At 42.4% G+C, this 21,940-nt stretch overlaps 1 protein-coding gene across 4 annotated transcripts in view; it reads right to left on the bottom strand.

Moving 5' to 3' along the window:
- The window catches only part of LSG1 (large 60S subunit nuclear export GTPase 1), a 28,901-nt gene extending 17,667 nt beyond the window's left edge, over positions 1–11,234 (bottom strand). Inside the window, exons 1-7 of one of the 4 annotated variants that reach the window (XM_005873193.2) lie at positions 11,065–11,234; positions 9,174–9,300; positions 6,865–6,985; positions 6,600–6,686; positions 5,873–5,959; positions 1,889–1,949; positions 591–767 (exon numbers count right to left, since the gene is read on the bottom strand). In XM_005873193.2, coding sequence (XP_005873255.1) covers positions 591–767; positions 1,889–1,949; positions 5,873–5,959; positions 6,600–6,686; positions 6,865–6,985; positions 9,174–9,300; positions 11,065–11,163 — 759 coding nt within the window. In that variant the 5' untranslated portion in view covers positions 11,164–11,234. The remainder of the gene's footprint in view (positions 1–590; positions 768–1,888; positions 1,950–5,872; positions 5,960–6,599; positions 6,687–6,864; positions 6,986–9,173; positions 9,301–11,064) is intronic. The other 3 variants (XM_014545313.1, XM_014545314.1, XM_014545315.1) reach the window with 3 other exon arrangements.
- Between the last annotated feature and the right edge of the window lie 10,706 nt (positions 11,235–21,940).

The following is a 21,940-nucleotide window of genomic DNA, read 5'->3' as shown; positions in this document are numbered from 1 at the left end:
ATTTCTTACTTCTTTTCAGTTGGGTCCAGTATCTAAGCTTTCTAAATCTCTGTTTTCCGGCTAATGAAAAGAAAATAGGATTCCACTGAGTCGCCTATCTACCTACTCCAGGACTTCAAATGAGATGAGGCACAGAAAACGCTTCACAGACATTTGGTTACAGTGTAAAATGTTTGTACCTGGCTATAAAGCAAGTCGTGTTCCTGGGCTGAAGAAACTGCAAGGGGATGGCAGAGACGTTACCTTGTCACCCATTTTTCTATAGGTCAGTGATGGCGAACCTATGACACGCGAACTCATTTTTTTGGTTGATTTTTCTTTGTTAAATGGCATTTAAATATATAAAATAAATATCAAAAATATAAGTCTTTGTTTTACTATGGTTGCAAATATCAAAAAATTTCTATATGTGACACAGCACCAGAGTTAAGTTAGGGTTTTTCAAAATGCTGACATGCCAAGCTCAAAAGGTTCGCCATCACTGCTATAGGTCCTCCTATCATAGCACTTAGGGAAAAAATAAACAAACCAACCCCCCAAATTTCCATCAATCTCCCTGAAACCCAACCTGGAAAAGTCCCGCAGGTTACCTTAGAGTCACCAATTAGTGGGATGGCTTCAGCCAAAGCTGACCAGAAAACCACCTTCACATTTTCTTTTTCAAAGTATGTGGCCCAGGCGCTCCGCTGCTCAGAAGTCAACAAGTCTGCCTTATTTATCAGAATCACATTCTCCTTATCGTCATCTATTTCTTTCACATAACATTCCTAGGAAAGACAAATATAATTAGAAAGGCTTCTTCCAACAAGTAAAAATTAGGCTAATTATACTGAAGAACACCGCCCGCCCCCCACCTACGACTAAAAGTTTTCACTGCCCTTTTTTATATCATTTCTAATTTAAATATTTTTAATCATGGCACATTCTACTGACCCTCTCAGTAAACTTTGAAAAGAAGTGAGGTCACATAAAGAAATATTCTCAACGTAAGAAATTGGAAGGGGTAAAAAATGCTTTCCTGCCCTGTTGTAAAACAGGTCCTTTTGTCTTTAATAGTGCTGAACTGTTCCGTTTAAACAAGTTAAAAAACAACAACAACTGCATAACTAGATTTGTTGGCCAGCAGGGACTATTTTTCAGCCTCGTGATGACAGCCAACAATATTTACTGTAAAAATTATTTTTGAATTCTAAAAGAAAACCAAGACTAAGTCACTGAAATAAATTCCCAAGTTTGGTTCTGCATTAGGAAATATACCAGAAGTATAAAAGCTGACTTCCTAGGAATTTCACCATTAAGATTCATGCTATTTACCAGTGGATTTTAAAATAATCTGTACTATTACTACTATGGTCCTCAGTAGGAAAACTTCACGTGTGTTTTATTAATTCAAAGCCTATACTGCATTATTTCATGTGATTATCATACCTTATTAGCCCCTGTGGTGGCTTACAAACTTAGTTTATTTGTAAACCGCCACAGGGGTTAATAACTAAAGTATGAGAAGAGAAAACTTAATGGGATGGATAAGAAGTAAAATAACCAGGAATATAGCAAAGTAAGTAAAATGCTATTTTGACTGGTGTCTCAAAAAATGAGAAACACTGGCAAATGTCTATTAACTAAGTGGCTTCTAAACGAAAAGCTGGAAAGTTCACATCAGTGTTTGTGTCTTCCTGCAGAGAGAAACAACTGTTTGAGAAGAGAAAACATCTGTCACAACCAGTCGCATTACGAAAGCTTTTAACCCTCGGAGGAAAGGCCTACCTAACTAAACAAAGCTGGAGGAGAGTACAGAACGCTTGTCTAGAGTATTTCTATCAGTGATGCTGTCCTCCCACTGCTCCTCCAAGGTTGTTAGATTTGAATCTTACGACACTTTACTTACCAAATCCTCACATCTAAACAGGAGTGGGTTTCGAGCATCTACTATCTGGACCACGATATCGCTGCAAAACAAATGTGAGATATTCCAATCATTGTGAAGTGAAAGGAAATGCTGACCATATAGTAAGAGAAGCAAACATTTTCCATATAGTAAGCATTTGACATGTTTAACTTTTTAAGGTACAACTATTCCCCATTTATATATGAGGAAACTAAAGCTTAGAACAATTAAGTAACTTGTCCAAGGTTGCCAGCTACCAACTGATGGAACCAGAATGGGAACTAAGGTAGTATGGACCAGGGGCCATGCTCATAATCATAATATTGTCCTGCTCTTATACTAACAGCTCTGATGATATTACATTGCTAAAATTTTAACTGTATCTTCTAGTAACTTCTCCTGGAGAGATAAAGCGAGGTCCACCACATATTCAGTACTTAATCTAAACCGTGTTAAGGCCTCAAAAAAACCCTAATATATTTATCACCTGCTGACAGCTGCCCTATCAAAGCCTACATCTAGCACTTAATCATCCACCCACTCCAAGAATGGGTTTAGATGGCAAGAATCCAAAACAGCAAAATATCAACTTAAGTTGCCATCCTGAAGCAGGAATGATGAATCCAATTTCTTCAACTACATAGATGATGTATAAAAAACTTTCTGCCCTGGCCAGGTGGCTCAGTTGGTTGAAGCATCATCCCGTGCACTGGAAGATTGGGGTTCGATTCCTCGTCAGGGCATATACCCAGGTTTCGAGTTTGATCCCTAGTCGGAGTGAATATGGGAGGCAATTGATCAAGTCTCTCCACCTCCCTTCCCCTTCTTCTCTCTCCAAAATCAATAATAATAATAATAAAATCTTCAGGTGAGGATTAAAAAAAGAAAACTGCAGTTGATAGCAAGCCCCTCAAATTGTGGTAGGGACTATAGCAGCCCAGCATTGCAAAAAGCACAAGTATTTCACTTTACTGGGAGTATCCTCCCTTCCTTCAGCTTCTGTGTTTTGAAAAGATTTTTTTTTAAAATATATTTTATTGAAGAGTTAGAAACATCGATGAGAGAGAAACATCGATCAGCTGCCTCCTGCACACCCCCTACTGGGGATGTGCCCGCAACCAAGGTACATGCCCTTGACCGGAATCGAACCTGGGACCCTTCAGCCACAGGCCGACGCTCTATCTACTGAGGCCAACCGGTTAGGGCTAGAAAAGATGTTTTTTAAGGGCCAGTTGTGACTGCCACTGGAAAGGAGTAAGTTGCAGATGTACCACCTACCCCCTTACAGCAGTCTCCAAATCCGTATCTGGTTAGCCTTTTCTGAGGTAACTCTTACGCAACTATGCCGAACACCAAGGAAATGCATTGAACCCAGTTACCATTGAGGGCAGGGTTTTTGACAATCAATGTACAATTCCTTTAGAACAGTTAAATTTCCAGCATAATTGTAATTCAAAGGAACTCACAGACTTGCTAATTTATGATAGATTGTTTATAAATTCTCAAATTAAGCAGGCCCTAATATTTTCTTCTTTAAGGTAATATCCACCACTTTAAAAACTGTGAATATTTAAGAGTAAATGCAAGAATGACTGCAAAAAAGCCTAATGAACTAAAATTACAAAGTCCGCAAACTTCATGTCTATCTACCAAACATGTAGAAAGAGTAAGAACAAGTAATCTGCTCAGAAACACCAGTAAGAGAAGAAGACACATTTAAGACAGCTTGCTTCGTGTGCTGAATTAGGATGCAAAGTGCCAACTATGTACCAGGAAGGGTTTGCGCAATACAACGAAGGCGCCTATGTTACCGGAATGCAGTGTTCTGCCCTCGCAGTTTCCTGCATTTCAATGACATGTCATACATCAAATCTTTTCTGATAACTACTTTTGAAATTAAAGAGGCAGATGGCTTAGCTGCTTGTTACCTAATGGAAAGAGACATTGGTTGTACAGAACACGCTAGCAAATATTTCCTGTTAAAAGATGTGGCGGTAGTCACTTTATTGGTAATATTTCTATGTAACTCAGATCCACACCTCCATGTAAAACACATTATATTCATGGAGGTAGAAATATGTTCTTATAAAGAGAGAAATATCACATAATAAAAACAATAACACAAGTAACACTGTAATCCAACTGAAGCTAACTAAGAGTTTCAACAAGCACAGACTCACGCTGGGGAAACCGACTGCTTATTTAGGGCATAAAAAGCGAGTAAAGGGCCATCTTGTTAAACATGGGAGAACACGTATGGTTACTTTTGTTCCCTGTCAAAACCTACAAAAAGGAAAGGCCGGAACTCATTAGGACGAAGAGACAGAAAGAACAGCAACTAAGACATGTCAAACCTATAAGAGGCAAGCCTGTGCCTGCCCCCGAGCCCCAAGAAAGCTCGGGATAGAAGCATTAGATCTAGCTCTCAAGGCCAGGGAGAGGAGAGGCACTGAAGCCAATCTGAACGGGGAGCTCTTAGGTCATTCCCTGTTCCCTTCAACCAGGCAATTACGCCCCACCCGGCTTACAAGTTTAATCCAATTCCTGTTGTTGTATTTTTTTTTTTTAACATAACAATGCAAATGCACTAATATTCTTTTCCGAGAATCAGGCATCCTGTTTCCTAATGTTCTTACTGGGTACATTTTATGTATTTAAAAAAAAAAAAAAAATACAACCTGAAAGTTCCTTTTGTTAAAAAACATCATTTCAAATATAAATTTCATTTTTTGGAGTCCTTGTAAGTAATTCAGACACCGTGAGGAAAACAAAAACCTTTTAACTATACCAACAATTTTCACAATCTTTTTCATCTTATGGCACATATAAACTAATTACTAAAATTCCGCGGCACACCAAAAATAATTTTTTTTGACAATCTAACAACAACAAAAAAAAGGGTATAATTTTTATTCATTCACACGGGACAGCTATTGTGTTGGATGCTGTCATTTTTTTATTTGACTATCTAAGCGAAAAGAGGTCAGTGCCCCTGACCAAAAAGTCAGGTACTGCATGTTTTAAAATTCTTGCAGCACACTGGTTGAAAAAGCTGCACTATATCAAAGAGGTGAGAATGGAGAAAGTTGATTCATTCATTTCTAACAATCAAGACATGAAAAAGACTGAAAATATCCCATTCTTAATTTATTAAAATTTTTCTTTTTTCAAATTCCAATTAAAACAATCATTCCCCCCACCCAATCCTTCCTTATCAACTGCTCCTTCCTGGCCTATGACTTGGCCCACTACCTTTCTATCTGCAACATAGTAGGAATCACACTGCTTTGTATTTTACCAGAACTGCATCGTCCTAGACCTATAGCAGTGATGGCGAACCTTTTGAGCTCGGCGTGTCAGCATTTTGAAAAACCCTAACTTCACTCTGGTGCCGTGTCACATATAGAAATTTTTTGATATTTGCAACCATAGTAAAACAAAGACTTATATTTTTGATATTTATTTTATATATTTAAATGCCATTTAACAAAGAAAAATCAACCAAAAAAATGAGTTCACGTGTCACCTCTGACACGCATGTCATAGGTTCACCATCACTGACTAGTGCATTTCATTCATCTGTTGTGTGCTCTGTTGTCTGGTGCTTTGCTTGGCCTCCCCCCATAATATACTGGCTCTTTCAGGCAGATACCTATTCCTTTTCACGCCCATATTTTCCGTATTACCAGTAGAAATTCAATATACAGTGGCTGAAATAACTACAGTTGCTTCAGAACTCATCTTACAGAAAATGCTCACCATTCTCACAAGCTTATTGTGTTCATCTAATAACAAAAAACATTATATATTTTAAAAAACAGTATCATACTTTCAGTTTTTATAATAATTCTCAACAACAGCCCTTTGTATAGCTTAATCCTGCCCCCCGCCCCCATCCCTGGGCCTATAAACATGTATTAACACCTAAATCTAATATAACACAACAACGACGCCAGTACCCCTCTCCCCAAAATGCTCATTTACCTTCGCTCAATCACCCTCCAGAGTTGGCGCCAAAAGTCCAAATTTCTTTCAAATGGAGTCAATATCAGCTTTTGTTCCTCTTCTAGCCTGGCTTTAAAATGATAAGTTTATACCTTTGCCAGATTATATAGAAAGTTTTGAGTAACATAAACACTGAAATTCACTGCATTAAAAAATAAGTACACAAATATTAACTGTCAAATTGTTTTTATACGAGAGGCCTGATGCACAAAATTCGTGCAAGGGGCTTGGCCCTCGCAGCCCCGACTTCGTCCAGGAGGTCGTTGGGCTGTTCAGTCTAGTTAGCATATTATGCTTTTATTATTATAGATACTTTCTGCTGAATCAGTAAGAAAATCAAATTCAAGTTTTATATTTAATCTATTTAAACCCTGGAAGTTTATCTATTACACAAAGTGACAGTTCTCCACGGCATTTCTTCCTGGAGGAATGCCCGAGAGCAGTGATCAACTCCAGGGTGACTAATGGTAGAGAAGGGTATAAACGAGAGAAACAGCTAGGAATGGAGCAGAGTAAGCAACTCACCATTAACCAACTTACCATCTTTGTGCAAGGATTCATGTGTGGCCAGCAATTTGCACTTAAAAGAAATCTACCAGTTTTCTTTTAAAAGAGTTAAGTTTTCAAAATGCAAACAGCAATGCAAGCACATCAAAATGCCTGACATGGAATCCAAGGCAAATCTTCAGATAACCTTAACACTCACCGGACAAGCTGACGTCTCCATTCTAGAAAGTTATCTTTTTCTGCCTGTTTGAGTTCTTCGGAGCTAGTTTTCTTGTTCCACTTTGGTCTGAAACAATCACAGAGGGGAAAAACTCCATATGAGTTACCAAAATAAAATAGGGGATTTGGATTTAATAATGGCAACTGACTGAGAATAGAGAGCAGAAAAAGAGTGAACATATAAAAATTTTATACTCAGTGGCCATGTTGTGCCTCATAATGTCCTACATTCTTGTTCAACTCACCTCCTTGGTATACACAAGAACTGTTTGTTTTCTTCATGGAGCTTTTTAATTCTCTGGCTCTCCTCAAAAGACAGCAGTCCAGTTTTAGCCTCAGGAAGCACAAACTTAATATTAAGCTTCTCTGTTTATAGAACAGAAAAGAACTGTTACTTAAGAGGCAATACAAATAGTGAATATTGGTCATTACTTCAAAACTAAAAATATGAGCATCTGAAACAGAATTTAAGCTTTTAAAATTTAGATTCCTCTAGCCTTGGATAAATCACAATTTCCAAATGAAGTTTTCTACAAAAAAGGAAAATGTTTTTATTATTTATAAAACTCCATATTATAAATGCGTTAAGAGTGGGAAGAAACTGTGAAGATTTACTACAACCAATCTCTTCATTTTATATAGGCAGTGGTCGCCAACCTTTCGGACCTCACGGACCACCAGTGGTCCGCCGACCACCAGATGCCGACCACTGATACAGGGAGAATAATTGTAAGCCAATGGGAATGGATGGGGAAGCAAAGATTCAGCAGTCTCACTCCAGTTGAAAGGGTGAACTATTACACTATAATGTATATAAGATATGTATGATGAACACCCAGGATTAGTGCCATATATAAATTCAAATAAATATCATGTCCATGTGTGAATTAGAGAGACCTCTGTTCTAGGGCTCTATTTCCCTCCAGCCATCCCAGAATTGCTCCAGGCCTCTCGAATTCACCACACACAGCCACCTAGTCTCCTTAGAAGTCAGCTAAGCTTCTTACCAAAATGTCAAGGGAAGGTCCTATTCAAAGATAACGAGACATCTTCAGCAACATTCCTATTGACCTCTAAGCAAAGGCTGCAGTCTGCTACCCTCCTCGGACCACCAATACCTTGGGCTGCACAGTCTAGTAACCGAGTACAGTCAAATCCAAGCACAATTCGCAAGCAGTCGAAACACACACCCCTTGAGCTACATATTTAATAATTCTTTTAATTTCTCCTTCCAATGGTGATCTCCCACCCAATGTCCAACCACTGTAAATACCTCTAGCCCCCCGAGTCTTTCCTCTTTCTCCAGTCCATCATCCAACTTCTTTCCCTAGTTGGCTAAAGCCACGTGGTACATACATTCGACCACTCTGACTGAACATCAAAATTCATTATTTCACTGCACCCACTCCCAAATCTCCACCCTTAGATAAAGCCAACTATTCGTTCTCCTTCTCATTTCAGCAGTGTTGCTGAGTGCTGCTGCAAGTAATCATACAACAATGCAGCACCTGTCTCTGAACTGTGTTTACTACCAACACTTTTGAATCCAAGTATGTGGGTTTTTCCCACACCAACAACCAATTCTCCAAACACCAACTGGTTTCCTACAATTCCATTATATTCTGTCAGACTCCAGAGATAGAAGGGTCCTGTCCCACAACTTCACTTGAGGTGCCACATCTCTAAACGGTTTTTATGGAGGCTTCATCACATAGGCATGATTGATTATTGGCCACTGGTGATTAAATCAATTGTCAGCACCTCCATCTTTTATGACCCCACATATCTGCTACAGACTTCTTTCATAGCACCTAAAATAAAATATACAGAACCAAAACTTGCCTTATTCAACATTGTTGCCAGTACAATGCCTGAGAGAGGCTGAGACTAAACAAAAGCATTCTGAACAAATGAATGAATTTGCTAAACAACTTAATAACATTTACAATAATAAAAGAGCAACAGGAATAGTAGTTTCTAATTCTATCTCTGTGACATGTACTTTTCTAAGCGCTCAGAAACACATGTTAAAAAACCAGGGAGAGAAATGACTAAAACAAATTACATGCACAGAAAAGTTCACTATAATGTGTTGACAAGTACTTTCAAATACAATTCAAGTTGCCTAAGTTAACAGGAGCAGGCCTAGAATTGTGCTTCTAACAATGATATCAGAAAACATTCTGGAAAACACTAGTACTGTCCACCATAATGTTGACTGGTTTTTTTTTCCCTAGGAAAGATTGAGTTTCTTGAATTTAATATGATACAGTATAACCTGAAGTGTTTTTTCAGAGCTGAATTTTAAAACTGTGCTACAAAAAAAACCCCACAAAACAACAACAACAACAAACTGTGGCACATTCTGTAGCTCACAACTTGAGTACAACTGGACCCCACGATGCTTCTGGGATATCTGCCTTTGTATTAAAGACAGCTCATTTATGAATTTAGTAGGGTCTGAAAAAACAGTTGCAGGTAGATTTGTTTGTATCTACTCAGCAAAGACGGAAATGTGACCAGTGTCATATGCACTCAGCAATAAACAACTTACCAGCTACGAACTCTGTTCCTGCAAGTTCTGCAGTTGCAAGGAAGTCATCAAGGGAGCTCTGTTCAGTCACCGACTGAAGATTAAGACGACCCCAGTCATAGCCATCATTGAGTTCACTTGTGTGCAACTATGAATAAAATGGTAAAAACGCAGTTACTCTCTTCTGCTCTTGACATCCAAACTCTAACCCCCCCAAGGAACTAATATTCTGTGGTCTTGAGCATGATATCAGCACCTTTAACATCAACACTGATAATAGCTAAACATTCAAATGAGCATTTTCTTACCTCATGATAGGCACTTTCCATTCACGATTTCATTTCATTTTCAAAATCTTTTAATGTAGCTTTATTTTCTGTGATGAGGAAACAGGCTTAAATAGATAAAAATAAATTGCCTATCCTGGCCCGTTTGGCTCAGTGGTTGAGTCAAACCTATGAACCCAGGAGGTCCTGGTTTGATTCCTGGTGGGGGCATATGCCCGGGTTGCATTGCAGCTCGATCCCCAGTCGGGGCGTGGAGGAGGCAGCAGATCAATGATTCTCTCTCATCACTGATGTTTCTCTCTCTTTCCCTCTCTGAAATCAATAATAATAATAATAAAAATCTTAAAAATAATCGCCTATAGTTGCAACTAATAAGTGATAGAGACAGAATTTGAACACAGACTCTCTGGTCCTGGCAACCACAGTCAAAATTTTTTGATGGGAGACCTACAGTAAGTTTTACACAGTGACCCACATGCTGTGATACACACAGTGATACAATTATATGCCATTAGAGTAAAATGGAAACAAGAGAATCCTAAAACAGTTACCTTCCTACATGTAATACACTCTATATTTTGAATTCTTTTTTGTTGGTTTAAAACAAAAACAAAAACACCTCTGGTTGCCACCTACATAACTGATTTCCAGACACAACCCAGAGTTTCATATAAACACCATCCTAGCTACATGCTCAGTACAGGTACAAATAAATGAAAACACTGACGATTAAAAGGTCTGCCCACGGTCACAGAATCAGTAAAAATCAGAGTAAGGATTACTATCCAGTTCTTTAGAATTTATATTCAATCCTCCCATCACTTCCTAAAGCTACATTAACAACAAGCTGCTTCAAAACCAATGGAAATGATCAGTATCTAATGTCCAGAGTAACTCTGACCTGATGAATACTAATGAGCCATAAAGCTGCTTACTCTGCAAATTATACAGACAGAAATCAGATGGTGTGAGAGTGGCACATGGACAGTTAGCAACAGGGACATCTCTGACTTTAGCACAAATTCTTACTGTGAACTTGGTGGGTCTCAAATACCTGGGGTTATGGATAGTCAAAACAACAAGCACAAGTCAAACGACTTGGTCCACTTTTCAAAGGTCCTAAAACTGTGATGGTTCCTAGGCCTTAGAAACTACGAGGCCGGCCACATTCTGGAGATGAACTGTTCATCTTTGAGCGGCATTACTAGGAAATAATGATGAAGCAGGAATGAGAGATCTGTTGTATTTCTAGTAGCAACCAGCCACTTGTAGAGGGTCCATTCTTTGAACAAATTAATACTTAAAAGACGTAGTGTTTGTGTTTTTCCTGCTCATAACTTCCAAAGTTCCCATGGCTTATAAGGCAAAGACTATTATTCTGACATTAAGACCCTTCAAAAATCTTACTCCAGCCTCATTAGACTAGTCCTACCTTTTTGTGTGCTCTGTCCCTCCTAGGAGGAGGACCTGCGTATCAGCGTGGCAGAAATTCACACTCATCCTTGAAAACCCTACTTAGACGTCACTTCTGGGAAAGTTTCGTGATCTCTGGCCCAAGGACTCAGGGCATTCACACTCGCGTAACCAGACACAGAGGCTGAGGAAGAGGACAAGCCCTGGCTTACCCAGGCGTCGGTGTGACGGTGCCCACGGCTCCGCTGGGTCTGATGCCGGATAAGCGCCCGGCCGAGGGACCCAGAACCTGATGCCTTCCTCCGGCCCATGGCAACGCAGCCGCCGAACGAGCTTCCTCCGCCCAGCGCGCACGTTTTCCGGTACTCAAGCACTTGGTCCCCGGAAGTGACGTCGGTGAGCCCAAGTAGTCAAGGCCCGCGTTGAACAAAAAAAAGAGAAATAACTTGCTCAAAACTGCCATCTCCTTTCTCGAGTTCGTTGTTATTATAGAACAAAAATATGAAGCTTTTTTGATCACTTAATTTTCTATAGATACCTCTAATAATATCTCGAATTTTGATAGAGTAGTAGAATCAAAGAATGGTACCGTCCAGATTTGTGCGTCGCTCTTCAGCGTCCGCGAGGAACGAGGAGAGCTAGAAAACAGGGCCGCTTGTATTCGTGGTGCTAGCCCCGCCTCCGGCTGTTCAGTCGGGAGAAGGCGGAGACGCGAGGGAAGGGTATTTCCGAGCCCCGCGCGAGGCGGCGTTGCCTCTTGGCTCCGGTTTTCAGCGGGAGCCCGAAGGTGTGGCCTCGCCGCTGTGAGGACGAGCAATTAAAACGCCCCCCCCCCTCCCCTTAGTCTTCCCGAGCTGCGAATTGGGGAGGAAAACACCCTCCCTGGCTGGGAGTTGGGAATGGAAGGATGCATACAGTCATGTTTCCAGAGCTTGGCCAAATTGCAGGGAAAGCCAACAGGCTCTGGCTTAACAGCTTTATTTCAAATGAAGTAGTTCTAGGAGAAGTTTCGACGCCGCGGGAGGTCGACGGCCCTTAACATCCCCTCTCCCCCTGCCTTGCTCAAGGGTCAACTATCATTAAACAAACAAACCACCTTAAAAGTCCCACTTAGAATTGTATTCAAACCCTATAATTAAAGTAAAAACAATGAGGCGGCTCTGCTCTGCGGCCTGGGCTTTTGTTCCTCACTTTACCGTTAATGCCCTGTGTTAGGAAAATAAAAAGTCGGGATAGAATCGCGTGGGCATTTTGCCGGCATTTCATTCACCTCTGAGTGACTGTGCTCAGGGAGGAGCCGCTTGCTCAAGTCAGATGGGAGTCAAGCCCCAGTCTCATCAACTACCTTCCAGGTCCCAGGGAAAGGGGGAGAGTGAGGGTTGTTAACGTGTTTTTCAGGACCTAGTGCTTTTCAAACTTTCATGTGCGCCTGAATCCTCCTGGAAATCTCGGTAACGTGCAGCTTCTGATTAATAAGGTCTGGGATGGGGGCAGGGACTCTATACTTCCAACCACCTCCCAGGTCGTGCTAACGCTGCTGGTCTGGTCCACGGGCCACAGCAAGGTAAGTCCACTCCCTTCTGCTGCAGATGAAGACGCTGAAGTGGACTGGCAACAGGTCAGTCACAGAAAGTTAGGGGCCCGCAGGACTGGGACCGTATCATCCGCCCATCTCTGCATTTCCTGTCAAGGCCACTGTGTAGTACTTAGGCTCTGGGAAGGCAGTGCTCAGACCCACGAAGGCATGCACCAGGACATGGTGTCTCCCATTTCTCAACTCAGAAACAGTGTCTCTTAAAAAAACAAGCAAACGAACAAGAACGTGAACTTAATCTCCAGAAGTAAGATATGGAAGAGATCCACGGAAGAGAATAAGCAGAATTGGCATTCTCTTGGAGCACAGCAGTTAAAGATAAAGTTAATTCATAAAGTAAGTTTCAATGAGTTTCACATTCTAACGGCAATACTAACCGTGAGATGATATAAAGCAACCTGCCATCTCATGCTAGAACTCAGTCAGGAACTTGGGACTTCACCCTCTTCGTTTCCAGATTTTGTCACCTTTTGAGAGATTGAGAAAAAGCAAACATTTTGGGTTTCTATGCTCATTCTTCTCATGGGCTCCAAAAAATTTTGACCAAATACAGTGATAAGTTAATCAAGACCAGTGGGGAGTCAAAAAGACACTGACATTGTAAGATTAAAATAGCAACAATTGCCCTGCTGGCGGCATGGCCCAGTGGTTGACCATCAACCTTTGAACCTGGAGGTCATGGTTTGAATCTCAGTTGCAGGCTCGATCCCCAGTGTGGGGCGTGAAGGAGGCATTTCATTATTGATGTTTCTATCTCTTTCTCCCTCTCCCTTCCTCTCTCTGAAATCAGTAAAAACATATTTTAAAAAGATAGCAGCAACTACTTTTTTTCACCATCACCTGAGATTATTTTTTTCCATTGATTGTAGAGAGTATGGAAGGGAGAGGGAAAAAGAGACACATGCATCAATGTGAGAGAGACACATCAATTGGTTGCCTCCTGCATGCTCCCTGGGGCCCAGGGATAGAGCTAGCAACCGAGGTATGTGCCCCTGACTGGAACCCCGGACCCTTCAGTTTGTGGGCCAACACTATAACCACTGAGCAAAACTGGCTAGGGTAGCTGCAACTATTCTTAACTGACAAATAAGTAAGGCATAAATAATTTTAATATTTTCCCCAAGATGTTCCTCAAGTCTGCCATTGAAAAAGAACAAACTGAGCCTGTTACCTTACCTGGTTAATGGGGGAAGCAGTTCCTGTCCTGCAGAGGTAGCCGATGAGATATGCTGCCAGGTCATTGGTTAGTAGCTTGTGGGGGTACCAATTTTCACAGCTGAGCAAAATTTTCCCCAACAACCAGATGATGCAGGTGAGAATCCAGATGTATAATTGACCCATGTTGAGGGATTATGATGCCAGTTCATTGAGAAGAGCAAGGAGGAAGAGAATTGAGGTGCTGATGAGATAAGGTCATGGGATCCATATTCAACAGAACAAAGTGAGAATGAGTGGGGAGTGATAATGGTGATGGTGAAGGGTGGAGCAAGGTGCTGGCTGCTGCCCAAGTGAGGAGTCGCAAAGATGAGTCAGCCTAGGTCCCTGCCTTCCAGCTGTAGAAGTCATTCCACCTACACATTCAAAAAACAACACAACCCAGCTAAGCTCCCCTCCTCACTTTGTCATGACAATGGACATGCTCATCCACCTGGCTTGTGTCTGGAAGATCCTCCCCATCCCCACATAGCTGACCCCTCCCGCTGAAGCCAGAATTCTCTAACCAGCTGACCCCTGAAGGCGGTTGCATTGATCTCAGGACTGGAAGCCTCCCACCAGCTCCCAAACAGCAGCACGGAGAGGGCTCCTCATTCGTGATGTTGCGTAATGCTTGATCTACTGTGGCTAAACAAACGCAGTTACAAGCCCTGAAACCCACACGAGAACACACCTGGAAGTAACATTCTGCTCCAACTCCACACTGTTGTGCCTCTGGGCTCTATACAATGGGTGGGGTTTTTGTTTTTTCTTTTCACCCCTTGGCCAAAAATGTGTCAGTGGCAGACAAATCGTTCCAAGGCAAGGTTGCAGCCCTACCCCTCCCTTCGCCCACTCTCTTCCAAAGGACATTAAAGCAGTTTGCATAAGGCTGAGAGTTGTGAAAATAGAAGTCTGGCAGTCTCTGCAGAGCCACTGAATCAGTAAGGAAAGTCCCTTTGGTTATCTGTCATTCTCCATTTATCCCTTTTGGAAATGAGTGGATTCTCACACATGAGTGAGTTTCAATCATTCAGCAGCCCTTTATTTATGGTTATTATGAATCATTGAGTCACTTCAATCAAACATTGATTGCCTGCTTGTGCCGTCATTGTGTGTGCAATGAAAAGTGTAAAGAACCTCTTGCTTTGGTGATGCTGGCTACAAGATCCTGTGCACACTATATTTGAACCTATTCGTGTAGTTATATGTGAAATATCTAGGGTCTTTTATTCAGAGATGATTTTGCAATTATTTCCCCCCTCACAACAGTCAAGTAGGAAAGGGCACTATTATTGTTCTGAACTTTTAGTTGTAAATTTTGAGACCCAATAAAGTTAAGCAAAGTAAAACAAAGAAGGCTAGAAGTAGAATTAATAATCACCAACTCTAAAATCTGCAAATAGAAAACACCAGGTTTCTTTCATTCATTCATCCTTTTACTGATTTATCACTAGGTTCTAGGCTAGGGAGTCAGTATCGGGCAATCTCTCTGCTTCCCCCACCCACCTACCCACCCACCCACCCACCCACTAAGAGCTCACAGTTTAGCAGTCATTTGCCGACAGAGGGACTCCTCCAAGGTTAAGTACTCAGGTCAGTGGTGGATCCATGAACTATACACCAATTAGCCCCTACTCCACCAGAAAGGCCTTCTGACCACTGGGATTTTATATTTTTGTCTCTAAATGTGACCCCTCCACTTAAATTACTGTAGCAAATTTATTAATAAGTGTTAGTATGTCAACTTGCAGTCAGAGTGGTTCAAAGATGGAATAGACAGCTTTGTAAGGTAGTGAGCTCCCTGCCACCAAAGGTGTTCAAAGCAATGGCTAGTTAACCAAGTGTCAGTGTGTTCTAAAGCAAGTTTATGCTTCAAAGTGGGTATTGGATTAGAGGGCCATTAAGGTGGTTATCAGACTCCTTACCCTAAATCTGAAACAACAAGAACAATGATGGTTTCAGAAAGGGTGCCTGGACTGGCAATAGTAGGGCAATATCTTCATTGTGTAACTTGGGGAGAAGACCCCATCCTGCCCTCTTTGTCATGTGAGGGTTGAGGGCACTGTGAACTACTATCTAGCAAATTGAATCATCATCAGTTACAATTCTATCGTTACAAATGGAAATGTTATGATCCAAGGTTTCTATATCAAAGCTAACCATGCAGGCATAGTGATTTCTCCTCCTTCCACCTTCAGAGGGGACATGCCACTCTGGTCCTTCTTTACTGGCCATTGCTTCTGCTGGCACTGATGAGAAGGCTCACTTGCAAAGCTCATGATTTCACTATTCTTGACTTCCTACTCATGCCTTTGCATTTCTGCCCAGGCCTTATTCAGGTAGCAAACATTCCTAGTAAGCAGCCCATGAAAGGAGGGACCACATGGCTTCATGGCAAGAAAGGATCCTGGTGAGAAAATCTCTGAAGGTGTGGGCCACATGGTGACCTCTGGAGTTTGTAGACATTTGACTTGTCTATTGTTCCTCTCTCACTCATGCAATTTTTTGTCATGGCCTCTGTTTTGAGTTGTATCATGTCTCTCAAAAAGATAGGTTTCAGTCCTAACCCCAGGTACCCACGGATGAGACTTTATTTGGAAATTGAGTCTTTGCTGATGTAACCAAGTAAAGGTGAGGTCAGACAGAATTACAGTGGGCCATAATGCAATGATAGGTATCCTTATAAGAAGATACAATTTTGGACACATGCAAAGAAGGCACGGGGGGAACACCATGTGAGGATGGAGGCAGAGATTAGAGTGATACGCCTAGAAGTCAAGGATTGCAGGCAACCACCAGAAGCTAAGAGACAAGGAAGTATGCTTCTTTCTTCCAGCTTCCAGAATTGTGAGAGAAAAAAATTCTGTTGTTTTAAGCCACCCTGTTTATGGTAATTTGTTAGGAAACCAAAACAGCCTCCTACGATCTTAGAACTGAAAGGGAATTGCTCAGCCCACAAACCGGAAGGTGAGGGCCCAGAGAGGGGCAGCATCTTGCTTTCAGACTCTCAGTGAGTCAGGCTGGGATGTGGGTGTCTGGGCTCTAGTTCTGATCATGGCACATCCCTGCTCAGATGCCTACAGTGACTAATCACAGTTCAAGAGACACCTCCGCCTGCTATTCAAGGCCCTTGGGAGTCAGGCCCCAACCTGACTCCAACACAGAGAACTTAGGTTTTGGAGATCTTGGGCAAGTTTTGTAACTCTCCCAAACTCAGTCCATTGCCTCTGTAAAATGAAGAGACTATCATGGACCTCACAACACACTTATGAGGATGAAACATCCAGCTGTATCCAAAGCACTTAGCACAGTGTCAGACACGTAGTAGGTGCTCAACATGCTTGAGTTCCCTGCTTTTGCCATGATCATAAACGTTCAGCACTAGCCATTGTCTTTGTGAGCTATTTTCTCCTTCTGGTCTTCTTGCTTCTGTTGCTGTCCATAGCAACCTGCTCCTCCCTCAATGAAGCAGGAAGCCCATTCCCTCCTTGATGAGAACCTCATCTCTTCACTGTTTGACTAGAAGTTATTTTCCCTTTAAACCCCCAGAGTGACCTGTGATAACTCAGACTTCATTATCACAGATCAAACTTTTTTGCATCTATGTTTCATCCCCTGCAGCATACCCAACATACCTCCTTGAGTCCATTCTGAATCAGTGAGTATCCTATATAATAAAAGGCTAATATGCAAATAGACCGAATGGCAGAACAACCAGAACAACCAAACAACTGAACAACCAGTCGCTATGATGTGCGCTGACCACCAGGGGGCATGTGCAGAACATGGCAGGCGTTGGCAATGGTGTGATGGTGGAGCAGGTGAGCGGGGGCACCAGACCAAGGTGGAGCACCAGTTGTTGTCATCAAGGTGAGCCTGTGTTGGTTACTGAAAATTCTTTGCTCCTGCGTGCTGGAGCTGCTGCTCACACCTGCTGCCAGTGCCCAATCACTCAGCACCATTAGTGGGTGCAAGCTGCAGCTGCCAGCCCCAATTGTCCCTGAGGGTTTCTCCACCTCCCCCTGCTCCTGAGGGGTGATCGGGGCAGCAGCCGCTGCTTGCATCTGCTGATGGCGCTGGCCCCAATCACTCTGCGCCCTCAGCGGGTGGGAGCAGGGCCAGCGCCGTCAATGCGTGGGAGCAGGGGTGGTGAGAGCAGGGCTGCCAGCAGACAGGGAATGGGGCAGAGGGTGCTGTGGCGGAAGCAGCCAGGTGGGGGCATGGAGGATGGGCTGAGACCCACCCCTGTACCACAGCCTCATGGCCCACAGTTCCTTTCAAGGTGCACGAATTTGTGCACTGGGCCCCTAGTTGGATTATAACCTCCTTAAGGGTGAGACCATATGCATAACCCCAGTGCCCAGTGGGGAGAGGCCAGTATAGTAAATATTTGTGATTGAAAACAGCTCATTTTCATAGCCTGCCTAAATGATGTGCTAGGCCCACATGCCCAGGAGAATTAAAAAAAAAAAAAAGAAAAAAGACAAACTAAAACATAGGTTACATAATATCCTCTCTACTCTCAATTTGAAAATCTCCAAGTATTTACCATGCACATGTAATTTCATTGGTACTTCTTTATACTATTTCCTGAAAAATGAGAACTGCTACAACTCTTACTGTTTTTGAAGTGCAAACCCCAGAGAGGTCAAGGGTCACTGGGCAGAGCAGAGGAACCCAATGGGCCACCAGACTCTCATGAACCTGAGCATATCTTGACCACTAGGGGGAACCAAAGTCTGAGCATGACCATGACAGCCATGCTAGACTCTAACCCAAAATGTCAAACTCAAAGGCTAACACAATCCAAATAAACAAGGTTTAAGTTCATGTGGGCTGCAAAAAAACAAAAGCTTCACCAAACAAGTCAGTACAAAACTAATGACGTGGCAATCGGCTGCGAAAATATTCCCTGCTAGTATTAGTGGAGAGAAATGGTGCGCCTGCACGTAAGGTGTGTAAGGGAAATGAATGCAACATGATTATAGTAATCAGTCATTAGTGAACGTTGTAGTTCGTTATTAATAATTATGTATAACAGGATATTGTAAAAATTAAGTTACAAAACACTTATTAAAACGTTTCTTACTGTTATATTGGCTGGGCTGCAAAAATATTCGTTATGGGCTGCATGCGGCCTGCAAGTTTGACATACTTGCTCTAACTCTTTGGTGGCAGTGAGAGCCAGCAACAGGGGACTTTTGATTAAGGGCCCAGAGAGTGACAGCTCAGTCAGGTCACAGGGAGAAGGATGTTTGGTTGATGAGGGCTGTTCTGGTCCAGTCTACCCAATGAACTCATAAGCCCCCCAAACAGAGACCTTCATAGAGGGGGAGAGAGTGTAGAAAGTTTGTTCTTCATATTTATGTGTTTAAAAGCCTCTGGCTTTAGGTTTAGCTGAAGAAAAATGCCCTAAATTTAGATTCAGGCTACATGGGTCCTACTCTTATTTTGACATGACCCTTATCCGTAAAATCGGAGGGGAGGGGTTGTTTGAAGAGATCGGCTGTCTGGAAGGCCTTCTTCAGTTCTGACAATCTGTGTTTATGATAGTCTGATTGCTGTGAAAATAAACACATGGCTACTGTTCATTCCACAAACATTTATGGTATACTGACTAGGGAGGCATTGGTGCTAGTAGCTGGGGCAGAAGTGAATTACATACAGTCACTTTCCTAAAGGAGCTCACAGTTTAGTGAGGGAGGCAGGCAGTTAAAGAGAATATCAGTGAGACAAGAACAGAAGTACAGATACCCATAGGCGAGGGTGGAGAAGAAGTTAGGGAGGCCAGGCACTTTTTGGAGAAGTTGGTACCTAAGGTGGCTCTTTGAAGATGAGTAGGGTTCAGCCCGGAGAAGTGGCAGAAGAAGGTCATTCCGGTTAGACAGAACCACATAAGAATGGCCAGAAGACAAGAAACAGTCTCATGAGCATGATCAGAAGCACAGGCCATTCTTCCTCACTGGAGCAGAAATCCCAAGGCGGGAGAAGTGGTGAATGAGGCTGGAGAGGTAGGCAGGTGCCAGACCTGACAATTCTCATGTTATAATGAAAAGTTGAGCCCATAACCTGTGATTGGTGGGAAGCCACTGAATTGGCATAATAGAAAGAGGTATACTGTCAAATCTGTGGTTTGAAGGATAGATTTGAGGGGACGGATATAAAGGAAGAGAGACTTTTGAGCCTGGGGCAGAGAGGTGAGAATGGGTGTGGATGTGGTTGAGGGGGTTGGCACACAGTTAACATTACTCTACTGCCTCAGTTTTCTTAAGGAAGCACCAAGCCCCTTGCTTGGCTCTGATGGGGAGTGGGAAGCTTTGGAAAAGTGGTGAGGATTCAGGGCACTCACTGAGGGGAGTGGAAGAGGAAATGGAGTCAGGATAAGAGGAAAATGGCTGCTGTAGCAAATTAACATAAACTTGGCTTAAATCAACACAGAGTTACAATTCTGCAGGTTAGGAGTCCAACATGGGTCTCGCTGGGCTAGCATCAAGGTGTCATAGGGTATCCTTTCTGGAAGTTCTAGGGGAGAATTAGTCCTTGCCTTTCCCAGCATCTAGAGGCTGCCTGCATTCTTTGGCTTGTTGCCCCCTCCCTCCATCTTCAAAACCAGCAAGGGAGGGTGGAGACCTTCTCATATTGCCTCTCCTGCCTCCTTTCAATAAAAAAATCATGATGAGATGCATAATAATATTAATCATTTCAAGTGAACAATTAATTGATATTTAGTATATTCACAGTGTTGTGCAATCACTACATCTAGCTCCAAAACATTTTCATCACTCTGAAAGGAAAACCATATTCATTAAGTAGCTTTCCCTCATTCTTCCCTCCCTCCAGCCCCTGGCAACCACCAATCTTGGTTCTGTCACTATGAATTCCCCTACTATGGATAGTTCACATAGATAGCCTAATACAATACATGACCTTTGTGTCTGGCTTCTTGTTTTTGAGGTTTGCACTTCCACTTTGAAGGAGACTGGTGATTTCATTGGCCCATCTGGGTAATTGGGGGTCCTCTCATTATTTTAAGGTCAGCTAGTTAGCAACCTTAATTTCATCTACAATCTTCCTTCCCCTTCCCCCATACTCACAGGTTCTGGGGATTAGGACAGATACATCTTTTTTTTGGGGGGGGGGGATTATTCTGTTTACCATAGGAGAGGTCACAATGTGTCAAGGGTAGACTATCTTAGAGATTCAACTCAGCAGTCCAGCTCCAGAAGCAGAGCATATGGACTGTGGTATTGGTCCAGGGTTGGGGCTCTGCTGGGTGGAAATGATGTACAGAAACTGTGGACCCGGTGCTCATCTGGAAGGTCTCGGATGGGGAGGAGCAGAAAGAAAGAGGTAGGAAAGGAGCTGATACTAGGAGAAATAAAGTGGGTTAGGGTAGGTCTCCCCAAACTTTAGTATATGTTCAGTCATCGGAGGAGTTTAAGCAGAGATTTTGATTTATGGGTGTGATCCAGGAACTGGGCCAGCGAATTCTGATGCAGCTGGTGGGGGTGAGTCCACTCTGTGTGGAATGTTGATGTAGATCTCGGAGGTCTTGAGGTTGAAGAACTCATGTGATAGGAGTCAGGAATTAAGAGGGCTGGCAGCGCAAAAGCCTGGGATTACACAGTGGGGTTTTTGAAGCTGGAGCTCAGTTTTGAACTGGCTAACCTTATTCCCACCTTGAGGCCTTCATATTTAGCTATGCCCTTTGCCTAGCACAATGCTGTCCATCTATAGTTGTAAATGTTCTAGTTCCCACTTAATTAAAGAGGTACAAGGAGACAGACAAATTAATTTTAATAACATATTCTCTTTAACTTAACATAGCCAAAATATTATTCAATATACAATTACTATGAAATTGTTGAGCTATTTTTACATCATTTTTTTTTGTCTTACTAACTCTTCAAGATTCAGTGTATATTTCATACTTGCTTCACATCTCAGTTTGGACCAACTGCATTCCAAGTGCTCATTACCCTCACGTGGCTATCATATTGGCCAGCGCAGGATGGAATGTCATCATCCCCCCCACCCCCATCTTTGCATGGCTGGCTCCATCTCATTCAGGTCTCTACCCAGAGATGTCTTTTCTGGCCATGCTGTCTAAACCAGCCACCTTCCATTCCTAACACTGCTTTCTTTTCTTCAGAGACTTATTGCTATCTGATGTCTTATTAGTTATTTGTTTGCTTATTATCTGCCACCCCATCTACACTAATAAAAGAGAAACATGGTAATTGGCGTACGACCGCTACCCTTCCCATTGGCTAATCAGCATGTCCTTATGCAAATTA

Source organism: Myotis brandtii, unplaced genomic scaffold (assembly GCF_000412655.1).
Source record: "Myotis brandtii unplaced genomic scaffold, ASM41265v1 scaffold4, whole genome shotgun sequence".
NCBI classification, from domain to species: Eukaryota; Metazoa; Chordata; class Mammalia; order Chiroptera; family Vespertilionidae; genus Myotis; species Myotis brandtii.
The sequence above is the reverse complement of the archived record's forward strand: the minus strand, read 5'-3'. Positions and strand labels throughout refer to the sequence as shown.